The following is a 12963-nucleotide window of genomic DNA, read 5'->3' on the forward strand; positions in this document are numbered from 1 at the left end:
AGCAATCTTGACTTTGCGTTCCATCTCCGGTTTCTTTAAGATATGAGACATTAAAACATAGAGGTTGGATTGTGCTTTTTACCAAAAAATGTTAATAATAGATTTATGGAAAACACTTGAAGATCGTTTTGTAGTTACTTTACTTAAGGCTGAGGTAGTCTTTGACAACTAGTTGAAGCATAATCTTACTATAATATGAGCAGTGTCCATCTGTTTATCCAAAGCCACAGGTAGTTGAAAAAAATTACCTCACACAGAAATCGAACATGGAGACTCCGATTTATAGACCAGCGTGCTAACCACTACGCCGCTTGGCTATAACAAATTATCAAGCGTACTGGTATTAATAATACCTAAAGTAACAAAGTTCTTACTTTAGTAGAAGTACTTTCCACTTGAACTTCACCAAGTACTTGTCCGCTTGTAGACTAGAGCGAATGGCCTGCTAAGGCAAAAGTAAACTGTACTTCCCAAAAGCATATAAATACAGAGAATAAATAGAGGCTGATGAAGTGTGAGAGAGGTTTTCTCAGTAGAGAAAAACTGCCCTGTTTACTCTGTGTACCAGGGTGCTTTCTGTTTCGTTTTTGGGATAATTACAATTTATATATAGACAGTTTCAGGAAAAAGTAATAATCCAACTTATGTAGGTGTGTGGCATGGCTTATCTACCTGTGAAGTGATACACACTTACATTTCATTTATCTGTCTAACAGGATAGCCTGTGTAGTTTTCCTCAGTCATCTACCGATGACCTCCATTTTCACAGCTTTTATGAGTTCAATTTATTAGTTTATATACATATTGGTTATCTTAGGCTTTTCTAACAACCATTTGGTTTGCAGATGACATTCCTACTTGGTCACACGCTAAATATGATGTCACTACACCGAAAAAGAGAAATCCTACCAAAAAGATTCTACTCGGCCGAGGTGGGGGTTCCCTAGAGACAACTACCACTGGTGGTGAGTTGAATTGTTTGACATTTGCTGTCAGTTATGGATATCGCTCAGCGGGACTCAAAAACATGCACTCGGTCACATACCTGTTTTGGCACCTATATTTTAGTTATTTTTAATAATGCTCCACATCAATACTTAATAATAAAATGTTTTGTTTTTTGTGTAAAATTGTATAACAATTGGTTCATTGAAGATTCATTTCATCTGACCTCTAGGAATGCGCGATGCAGTTAAAAACGGTCTATTGATATGTTATGATGTTATGGCTGAGGTGCAATGGCTTAATAGAGAGGTTTATGTATAATAGCATCAATCCAAGCCTGAAGAAGCTGCTGCTGGTTAAAGTTTGTTAAAATTATCGTATAAAATCGTCATACTTTCTGGAAGGAATGACTATAAACATAAACAAAATTGTTTGTTTACGGTATAACCAATGTATGCTTTGGCTATGTCTCGGCAATACGTTGGCGACGCCTCAGATCTGAATGATGGTAGTATACGTTGATAAAAAATGGACGCATCTGTGATTGGCCGAAATAATTGATTTCCATTGAACATAATCGCGACTTCCATGACTTCATTTTAGATTGGCTTTCGAATGATGATGACCAGATTCGGCACAAACTACTATTTATCTAAGCCTATGAACCGAGATATTTCACTCGCAATAGATGTATGAAGGCTACTGGTATAAATTGTAACTGTTTCTGAAACCTGTCGGAGAGTTTTCAATTATTAAATTTGTGGAAAGACAAATATAATCGCTTGTTGAATTCGTTTCATGAACCCTAAACCTCTTTGTAGTTGGCTGATTTTCATAAATAGCCTGTAGTTTTTCTCTACGCAGAGATATAGCGATGCAAATAGCAAGTTGTATTTTTGTTACTGCAAAGTGTTCATGTTTCTTAGTAGATAATTGATATACTAATTATACTTCAATAAGGGGCCTGGAAATTTCTGCATGAACCATCACGGCTTTCACCGAACCGAGAATTTCCTTTTTTTCTTTGGATCAAATTTTCTTTGGATCAAACTTATCAACGCAATACATCATTTTGTAGCAGCCGCTCAAAGATGAACTCACATAATTTTAGTAGATTTTGTCAGAGTATTGGTATTATTCTATCATTTGCGAATGTTGTTGATGTTTGAGGTGATCTGATTACTAAGATGCTTCACGATAAAATCGACAAACCTTGATCGCCGTTGAAATGGTCATACGAAAAATATGTGCGAAATGATGTCACAGGTGCTATAATTGATATCAGCTATTGCGTTTGAGTTACAGCGTTACGTGCCTTTATTCCGTTGGTCTTTTTGCAACTAAAGATATCATAATCACACTTTCGTTTGATCTGAGCGTTTTTATCCAGTTTGGGCGGTTTTCATCTTGAAACATCCTGACTGGCAGATCACCTCAAACATCACAAACAATCTCACAAATATCCATATTTTCTAATAAAATCTACTAAAATGTTGTGCAAGCTCATCTTCAAAGAGCATCGTCTACAGAGCTACCTATAGTCGGTCGATGCTAACCATAAGAAAGATGTTGGAGCAATCGTTGTTATTCCCAGCTGTTTCATATTCAGAACTAAAAACTTCCAGGAACACGCACAATATTGGATGTGCAGCAATAAACAGTGTTGACTTTAATTTTGATGTTGTATGCGCTTGAGTATTTCATGTACTGGTTGGCATCTGAGGTGGTATTGGTGAATCACTGTAATTTACCCTGACACTTCGCAAATTGAAAGGTGGCTTTGATTATGTCAGATGCCTTTTTATTAAGTAAACACAAGTGAAAGTCTAAAGCGCATTCAAATGGTAGGGTTGCTTTTGTTTGCCTGATCGGTGGCGGTAAATTGAGCTCTAGGTTCTACATCATAGATTAATTTTACTTTCTGCAAGCAGAGTTCTTTGATAGTGTTCAAGTGACAATCGAAGTGGTCTCACTGCTCGAGGCACATCTGTGTTATTCTAATAAATATGATAGGTGTAATGAAGTAGAGGTTTTTTATATTTATCCTTGCGCAAAACATGGACTATAGTCGTTTTTTTAAGGTGGTTATAAGGTAAGCTTATATACTGAGATATAAAATGCAGATTAAATACTGCAAAGAAAATAATTGAGAGTATTGATGTTGATTATAATAGCCACACGACTACTAAATCGAGTCTTCTCAGTTACTCGTTCTCACCTGAAAACGAGAAAGTTTGTAAAAACTGAACACACGAATCAGAACCGAGTTTAGACGATTAATGGCGTGTCAGCTATCTGCTGTCTCATGGTTGCGCGCCTCCAGATGTTCAATGTTCTCATTCACAATTCAATTGCTGGTTTGTATAAGAATAATGTGAATATTTCTGTCGCTAATAATAAGTTGTACAACAAAACTTGAGGCTCCAGTATGTTTGGCTAAACTGAATTGTTTGCTAGTTTTTATGGTTTGAAACTATGGTCTCCATTTTCCATCAGAAGTTTTTTATGGTCAAAAGCTGGGGGCAACTAAGGGACATGACTAAGGGACACATTATTGAAGAGTAGGAAACTATATAACAAGGGGGGTATAACTATAACTAGGGGGGTATAACTATAACTAGGGGGGTATAACTATAACTAGGGGGGTATAACTATAACTAGGGGGGTATAACTATAACTAGGGGGGTATAACTATAACTAAGGGGGTATAACTATACTATACGGTGTATAACTATAAACTGTGTATGTATATATACATGTACAGTTTATAGTTATACATATGTATACATTATGGAAAAGCTATTGCCGATATATACCACTAAAAATATCAAGGCATACACATGCACTACACTACCACTTAGCTGCAATAACCTGATCCTCCGACCTATACCTGTTCCCAATGTCATCTGGAAAGTTTCCAGTTTCTGTTAATGCTTCATCCACATAATCTAGTATAGGACTCTCGAATCTTGTCTTTCAGTAACAGCTGCGCAGACACTGAGTATACAAAGCTTAGTAGGAAATACAAACAAACAGACAATTTTAGTTGAATTTCGTGTATTGCTCTTTTATTCTATTGATATTCATTCTATTGGAAGTATTTGGTCATACGACTCCCTCGCTCTGGCCTATGCAGCTTCTCTCCGGCAATGCTTATGAGTTTGTCTTGCTTTTCTAGGATCTGGAAGTGTGAATGGACGACGAGGTGACGAGGAGGTTGACGCGAAGAAGGTGTTGCCACTCTTCACTCACCCGGGTATTCTCGCAGGTTTGTATATTAGATCCTAAAGACTGATTGACTTACGGCCATCTTGATTTTTTTCTTTTTGCTCGTACAGCTTCTTAAGATCCAGGTAGTAGCTCAGGAGCCAATCTTAGAGGCAGATATATTGATAAATATTTGTCAAGTGTCATCGGTGTTTCTGCTGTCTGCCCGTACATCCTCTTTATTGGCTGTAGTTCAAAGAGGAATTTAATGTAATGCAATCGTGTTTAGTTAGCTAGTTGCTGTGAACAGTTGTGTAATAGTTCAAGATTCCATCAGATGGTACTGAGTTATCTATGTCATGCCTTTGTGCTGTCCGAGTAAATATGTGTTCTAATTTGAAACAGCATCTTGGTGCATCTCTATCTCAAGTGTGACTCATAGATGCCTGAGATGACTACAAATAGCTTGTTGGTCTTTTATCCTGTCCTACAATTTGCCTTCTTCCTTATGGATGTTTCTGTCAATGGAACATTCTGGTAAATGAGCTTCACTTTCTGTAGTTCCCATCATCTCATATTTCACTGCTCTTTCGTCGATGGAAATTCCTAGATTAGCATCACATTTTCAATGTGTCTATAACTAAGTTTGAATGGCTGTACTTTTCGTGCATATTATTACTTAAAAAACTTCGATGAACGCCATTGGCCGCTGTATAATAACGGATTATGCTGTGGAGCGTCTGTTTTCATCCTTTCACTCGTAAAGGCAGTTTTCTCAAGGCTCAATGGGAAAGGTTAATGTATCACTAGATATTGATGGTTTAACACTTGATTAGTGAGTTGTGCACTCCTGTTTACCATAACACCAATGTGAAAAAGCTTTGTAGATTCAGTGCTAGTCTAGTCGGTTCATCAATGATCTTTTAGCTTGGATCCTTAACATTTGCTAATAGGACCAGTGAGGGATGCATGTGTTGGTTCATTATATCTGATAATTTTGTCCCCATGCCACACACCACATACATCAAATACATACATCAACATACATCAAATTTGCTTAATAAATGTTTAGTTTAGTGTTTAGAAATATTCATACTTTTTTGTTCGTTTAGGTTCTCTATTTCTATCAGCGTCTATTCTCAAAACTTGTACATATACAACTGTAGTAGTATATAATGCATAATGGATTTTAACAGCTCTTACAAACCTAATGCCTGTGTCTGCAGGAAACCACCAACTTAACTCTTTGCACTGGCTGAAACTTTGACAAAGATCATTTAGTGTAACCATAATGCCATAAGCATACTTCCTGTTGAGACCAAGCCTATCAAGATCATTTCTAACCATTATCTGATAGCATAGGATAACAATTACTATTTTGTGGTGTGTTTCTTGTCATTGTAATAGGAGAGTGAGTACATGAAGTGCTAGTCTCCTAAACTAGTTCAACAAAGCCATATTGAAATACATTTAAGAACTGTTTCGTATACTTCAAGGACGTATACTTCAAGGACGCTGTTTTATTAGTGATGATAGGCTATTACATATACTGTTTGAACACATTATCGTTTCAAATTAGTTTTGACAGTAGGTCAGAGATTATCGGTCAAGTTTGCCTCTTTTGACATATGATATAGCTATTGAATATAAACAGAGGTTTTGTCTATGATAACAAGCATAGGCTGTCCAGAATTTCCTTTGCTATTTCTAGTGAATCATGTGCCAAGCTTTGAAGTTTAATAACAAATGTTCAGAAATTAAAAACATTTATGTATTTTTTCTATCCGACTTTTATGACTAAAATATATATTAAATATAAATGAATTTTGAATATAGATCCTTTCACAGTTCAATTTTTTCAAGTGACTCTTGCCTCTCCTAAACAAACTAATCCAGTAGTGTTTTAATTCGAAGATAATGCTGGAGAATGGATTCAGGAAAGGCTTATATATATATGTGTATTTCTAGATGGCAACTTTGTTTACGCCATGACCGCAGGCTATAAATCTTTACTGCCGCTAGATGATGGATTAATAAGGTTGATTGTTGCCTAGTGAATATAGTTGAACCTGACATCCAAAGAGTTAATAAACATTTATCTGCTCTTGCATCACTATTTGGTCCATCCCCTTTGACCGAGTTTAATCTGTGACATTGCGTAACAGTAAATCCCAGTTGTCGTAGTTTTGCTAACTAATTTTAGCTGACGCTCTCCTCCCTAGGTTATGTTTTTTTGTTAAGACTTCTTAACCTTCAAAACTGTAGCTTTTTGTTCCTATATTCATTCATATATTCACTATATACATTCACTATACCCCTGTAATAAATCCTCACATGCATTGGTTTTCATAGTCATGATTTACCACAAGGCCGGCCGCTGTTGACAGGATGCTGCCTGGCATCATACTTCATTGAGTTATAAGAATCTGTGCTAAATAATAAGAAAGTGATTGGTAACTGGAGCTGATTAGTATGTATATTGATTGCATCAGAAGATGCCATTAAAGAGAAGTAGTTAATTATTAAGAGATGGCTGGAGTTTGTGGCAGTATTACATAATCAATAGATAGACGCATGATTTACCTCAACCAGTTGCTGTACAGCAGTGCCAGTGTAAAAATCTGCCTGAAAGTACAGAAACTTGAAGCTTGTAAAAGTTTTGTGAATGCTTGTGCACTATTGTATTGTTTGCTTGTGGGCGGATCACTGGTTGGCAGACCCACCAATGTAAGCAGCTATCTCAAGTGTCAAAATGTTTTCTTCCTCACTACTGAAGGCTGCTGAGGCACCAACTTACGTACTCACTTAGCTAACAAAGGTGTTTGTTGCTGTTTAGTTGTATTTAAGATGTCTGGAGAGGAATTGGTATTTATAATTTGGAGGCTCCGCAAACTGTGGCTTGGTGATCTGAGGACATGCCCTGCAGATAGAACGATATATATTCCTCCATTTGCTTTTTTTCCAGTTTCTTGCGCTATTTGCATTACATCTATAGGCATTAAAATGGTCTCTTTGTTGCCTCATTTTACAGTGAGAGCTTTATCACCAAACTTGAAAGAAATATTTGCCACAAAGGTTTCACTCAAATCACCGATAAAAGGAGCTACTTGCAGTTTAGTTAACTGTCCAGGTGTTTTTTCTATTTTGAGAAATTTATACGGGTCTGCCATACTCCCGAGTCTGTCTTTTAATAGAATCGCAAAGGCGTTTGCCATGAGTTGAAACTTATCAGTTTTCTGTCTGTTTTACTCCTAAATGTTGAAGGGAACCGTGTTGGTTGAAATTGTGTTTTAAACTAGCCATACATTTTCCATAACTAAAATACTACTGCTGTTGTGTAAACAAGTTGTAGCCGTTGTTAGAATGGGTGTATCGATCAATTTCAGATTTGTGACAAAATTGCACATTTTATGTGATCTTTTATTAGCGTAGAGTTGTGGTAGAGTCTGGAACTAATTTATTTAATCCGATAATCAGTCTAAAAGCTTGTTCACACTATATCGCCGTATGTCGGCGTTGTCCTCTGGATGATTAGTCGATGCATTGCGGATACATCAAGAAATATTGCACCTGTCAAACTTTCCCAATAGTTTCCGAGCATCAACGACAGCCTGTACAATGTACACCACTCCGGCGACGACGATTTTTTTATGACGGTTGCTGTGAGACTGGTATTTCATCATTTCTGTGACAACCCGCATCGTATAATGAAAACGTTATGCTATTCATGGATGGGTTTGTAATAGCATGAAAATTGTTATACCAGACGATCATCAGAGTATTGTGTGATTAACTTCTTCATACAGCGTTATAAGGCGAACCAGCTTTTAGGGCCGCTCCATTATGAATCACATATTAAAGACATGCAATAGTCTTATTCAATTTGAGGTGATTGTTTTATTCCTGCAACCAATCAGAAAAGATTGCAGCTCCTTCTTCATTTTATTGTGTCAAGTATTAATTGCTATTAGACTGAACAACTTACTCCACGGCAACAGTATCGTTGCACACCATTGAATTGCAAAACAAACTTTTTAGCATGACTTCCTATTTGGATTAAAATTACTGTTTAACATCCTTATCATCGGTATAGCCAACTGGCTGCACTGACATTAACTGAACTGTAAATAGGTTACGAGTGCCTGAATAATGATGTTATGAGTGTAATGTATATATCCCTGTATGTGCTCTCATGTTTAATGTATGTATGTGCTCCCATGCATTGTTTATGTGCTGATTATTTCTGTAGCACTAATGGCTGTATTTGGTCAATAGCGCTGTTCGGACTGCTGGGCAATATCAGCGAATAGCAATTCTTAACTTTTACTAGTGGGTGATATGGTTAGATTATGGTGCGTTTACACTGGCCGACACCGACTCCGATTAGGTGCCAATACCCCGACTCAGACAGGTACCTCCGACATTTCACGTATGGGTGCCGACACCGACTCCCACTTTACATTGCAACGATCAAACGATTTTTGTCGGTACCAACAGCCAATCACAGCGTTTCGCCGTTCTGACCTTCACCCGACCACGCGAAGACGAGTACACATAAAAATCAACGCGCTTGATGTGGAAAATTATATACTAGTACTACACTACTACTACTGCGCCTACTACTACTGCTAGAAGCAACTACTGAATGCCAAGCAATGAATGAATGATGAGGCAATGAAAATCCGAGCAAAGAACTGTACGTACAGTTCTTTCGTTCGAGTAATTATAATAAATAAAATGAATAATGAAGAAGATTGAATGGTGAATGTATATTTGTGGTAGTAGTAGTGTGATGGACGCCGGGCCAACACTTTACACTTCTTGTAATTATTTGTTTGTATATATTTTATATGTCTGTAAATATTTTATTATATGAGTTGTCCTTTTTATTCTCTCTTTATTGCCTTTTTATTGTTGGCCTTGTTACTCGTTATGCTATCAATTGTCGTCGTTTATGTTGTCATATCAACGCACTAGCGGGCCTAATTATTGGCCATTTAAACATTGCTAGCCGGTGTTCTCACTCGGTCCCGTTAGCCGGAACGGGCAACTTTATTGTATATAAGGGAGCAACGCTCACTTAGTAGACAGAGCAAATGGCCGTACGCTCTTCAGCTAGTGAATTTCCTTCGCTAATAAAACATTGAATGAAATCACACGCAATGTATTTCTGTATGACATAATCTAAATCGTGCCAAGTAAGGACCGGCAAATTTCTTTACAGTTGTATTTACAGTAGTACTAGTAGTAGAACTAGTAGTAGTCGTACAACTGGCTATTCACTTTTAATTAATTTAAATTAAAGAAAAAAACTTGATTTTTTGGTACTCTCGCGTTCACATCGTTGCTAGCCATGCTGGTTCACTATTAAAAAGAGAACGAGGGAAAGTTTAATGACAGTCTTCTAGCCTCTCATTAAACCTAGCCCTTTCGTTTCATAAACTTAGCACTGTCATTAAAGCCTAGGCTCATTTAACTAGAGGCTCCTAGCTTCTGATTGGCTGATGAGCGTCCGACTTGTCGGTGCAACCGGGCACTGCTGGGTAGCTCCGACACCGACTTTCAGATCGGTGCCGACACCGATTTTTCTGTTCACACCTACCGACACCGACACCGACTCATCAAATTTGTCTGTGCACGACAAAATCGGTGACAAAATCGGCCAGTGTAAACGCACCATTACAGTTTTTCAACAGTCTCTGTTTGCTAAGTTAAAAATTAGTTTATCTCATCTTACTTCATTCCAGATTTAATTTAAAACCGATGTGTGAAAATCATGGGACATGAAGGGTTACAGCTGCTATTCATTTTATATGAGATCAATTATGTGAGAAGATCAACTTACGTGTTATTATCTATCACCTTGTTATTAAACTCTTGTGTTAGGGAATGGGATGCCAGTAATAGCCGTGCTCCTAGCCTGTAGCTAGCTACCTATATGGACTGGTGCTTTTATATTCCCTGTAACACTCTGTGATACATGTTTAAAATATCTATCATTGAAGCCTGTGTATACCCATTAAGAAGAGCTCCATACACTGGCTTTTGATGATTGATAACCAATCAACAATATTTACTTTAGGATTACTGTAAAAAACCTACATTTTTGTATGTACTTTACTTCAACATTTATAGGTCAAACTGATGTAGGCTCAGTCCGTCACAGGCAGCAGGTCATATTAACACTGTAGACCTGGTGTTGGCAGCGTTTGCTGTAAATGATATGCTAAGTCAAACTTTATTTAGTTGACCTTGTCTCATGTAATTTGGTGGTGAGGCATTCAGAGAAACTGGTCATTCCAAGCTGGAACGTCACGCTGTTGAGCCCTATGTAAATTAATTGCTGACACTTTCTTAGGTGTTGTCATCTCCTGAAAGCTATTTCAGAGAAGTATAACTCGTAGACTAAATTTAGCACTTCCGCTTTTATAAATGTACATGTGGGTCTAGCCTAATCATTAATGTTCAAACAAGATTGTAGTCAACCAAGTGACTGGTGTACTTTATGAAGCTGTATGTTATTGTAGCTATCATTGGCGGAGGTGTGGTTGCTCTGCTCTGCGCTCTCCTTCTCGTTATGTTTGTGATCTACCGAATGAGGAAAAAAGATGAAGGGAGTTATCCCCTCGGTAATTCCCATATGCGACCAGTTCCAGTCTATACAAGGCATCCACAGAAAGAGTTTTACGCATAGAGTAACTATTTTTACTGACATATACTCATTGTTTCCTACTTGTGTACTGCTATATTTACATGTTTACTACTTACATAGGTTGACGATTGTTAACCTACAACATTCAGTAAAAATTCTGCCCATTTTTACAAACTTTTTAAAAAACGTAGTAAAACTTTTATATTGTACATCTGATTTTTTTAATAATTACATATTAGCTTTGCTGAAGTTTCTGTGGTGCAATTGCATACGTGCATTTCCTACCAGCGTTTGAGTTGGAATATGTTCATGAGCTATAGCTGGCAAGTAAGATCGTATAATAAGGCATCCTAAATGTCTTCTAAAATCGATCAAAAGGTGATGGTGGTTTATTTTTCTTCATTTTAATGTCTGATATGGCTGAAGTCTACAGCCTTATTCTCACATCAAAGGATTACACAACCAAAGCACATTTCGAATAAAAAGCCATTTAACAAATGTCTTAGTTAAGTTATATTAGCACATTTCTTGTACTACTTACTACACTTCTGGTGCCTAGTACACTATTTTCAGTGTATTGTATGTTTGTTTTGGTTCATTCTTATATGTTTGATCAGGAGGTTCGATTAAAACACGTTTTTATTAACTGGGAGGCTGGGCTATCATGTTCATGAACGGCTTTTATATAATTCTATTGTTATACAAAGATAACTGCAGCATTCACTTTTGGTATCTTTTTTACATTAACTGACACGGCGTCTTGATCTGTATACTTAGTATTTATAATGTTGCATCTCATAAATATATGTTATAATCATGTACCATATTTCCTGAAATATATTCATTATTCTACATATTTAAAGAATGCTCACTCACTCAAGTATTCTTGTTTAACCATATTTTTGAAAAATCATACCAGTAAGTTGAAGTCATATATTGAAGATCAGATGAACAATAATGAACTACAGAATGAAAACTTCATTTAAATCTTTAGTCAGACCAGCAACTGGTTTTGTTTGTTAATACATGTAGCTCTAATATTGAACATTCTAGGAGTTGTGCACCCATCTTAAGCTAGAGACCATGATATATTATTTGAAAATCCAACAAGGTATTTGCATGCATCTACTTTTCACATTTTTATCCATGATATGAAACTTATCACTGATTAAAACAATAAATATCTGTGCACTTGTGGCTTGTCCAAAGTATAAATAAGGTAACGTTTGAGGGATGGGTAGCCTATCACTTGTGCATTAGTAGATTCCTTACATTCCGTAACAGTCATTTTAAAGTAGCTCAAGAATAAAATGGACAAAAAATGTTCCGCACTTGAAGCAGCTCTCTCTTCATTCACTTTAAAATACAACTTTCAAGGGTTTGACTAAACGCAGTGGTCTTACCAACAAATAGCTTTTGGTCAATTATCGTAACTGATCTTCAACAGTGTAGTAAAGCCATCAACGCGCTTAACTGTAAAACTTGTTGTAATGCTCAGCCTATCTTATTGACCTACATCGGTTTCAAAATCACGCGTCTCTCAACATCAATTGAATTTTTTATTTTTATGGTCATGTTTACACTTGGATTTGGATAAACTGATGCTAGCTCGGCAACAATTGTAATGCCAAGACATTGTTTTCTGCGGGTAAAAAACTTGGTGCTCTTTTTTACTAGCAGAAACTGAGCGAAGACCACCAATTCCCGCCATTTCAATGAAGGTTTTTCTTGGTAGCTTTGTATTTACAAAAAGGATTCTTTAAAACTTGTTGTAGCTCTGCAATTACTGCTGATTCCATGAAATTTTAATATAGCTAAAATATTTTTAGATATTTTGCTCTAATTTTGATGGCTCACCTGTAATATACAAAATTAGTTTATATGTTGGCCCTGTTGATCTTTACCCAAATTTTCCCATTTTCAATGTTTCACCCAAGAGTTACAAACATTGTGGATTTTGTCATCCACTAGGTCTTCCACTTGCTGCATATCTTCATACTTATGACTATTTAAAAAAATCGATTTGCATCTATGTCTATGAGAGTAACATCAAGAACCCTTTTATTTTGGCTAGTGAGGGGATTAGCAAAATAAATCAGTCCGTTGAAAGGGACGTGAGCATCACCGTTGAAACATACCAAATAGTAAACGACAAAATC

General features: G+C 36.7%; 1 protein-coding gene across 1 annotated transcript in view; it reads left to right on the forward strand.

Annotated features, from left to right (window-relative positions):
* The window catches only part of LOC137393436 (syndecan-2-like), a 28669-nt gene extending 17009 nt beyond the window's left edge, over positions 1-11660 (forward strand). Inside the window, exons 4-6 of the mRNA XM_068079989.1 lie at positions 846-965; positions 4124-4213; positions 10680-11660. Of these exons, the coding sequence (XP_067936090.1) occupies positions 846-965; positions 4124-4213; positions 10680-10846 (377 nt within the window). The 3' untranslated portion in view covers positions 10847-11660. The remainder of the gene's footprint in view (positions 1-845; positions 966-4123; positions 4214-10679) is intronic.
* The last annotated feature ends 1303 nt before the right edge of the window (positions 11661-12963 follow it).

This window comes from Watersipora subatra, chromosome 4 (genome assembly GCF_963576615.1).
Source record: "Watersipora subatra chromosome 4, tzWatSuba1.1, whole genome shotgun sequence".
Classification (NCBI taxonomy): Eukaryota; Metazoa; Bryozoa; class Gymnolaemata; order Cheilostomatida; family Watersiporidae; genus Watersipora; species Watersipora subatra.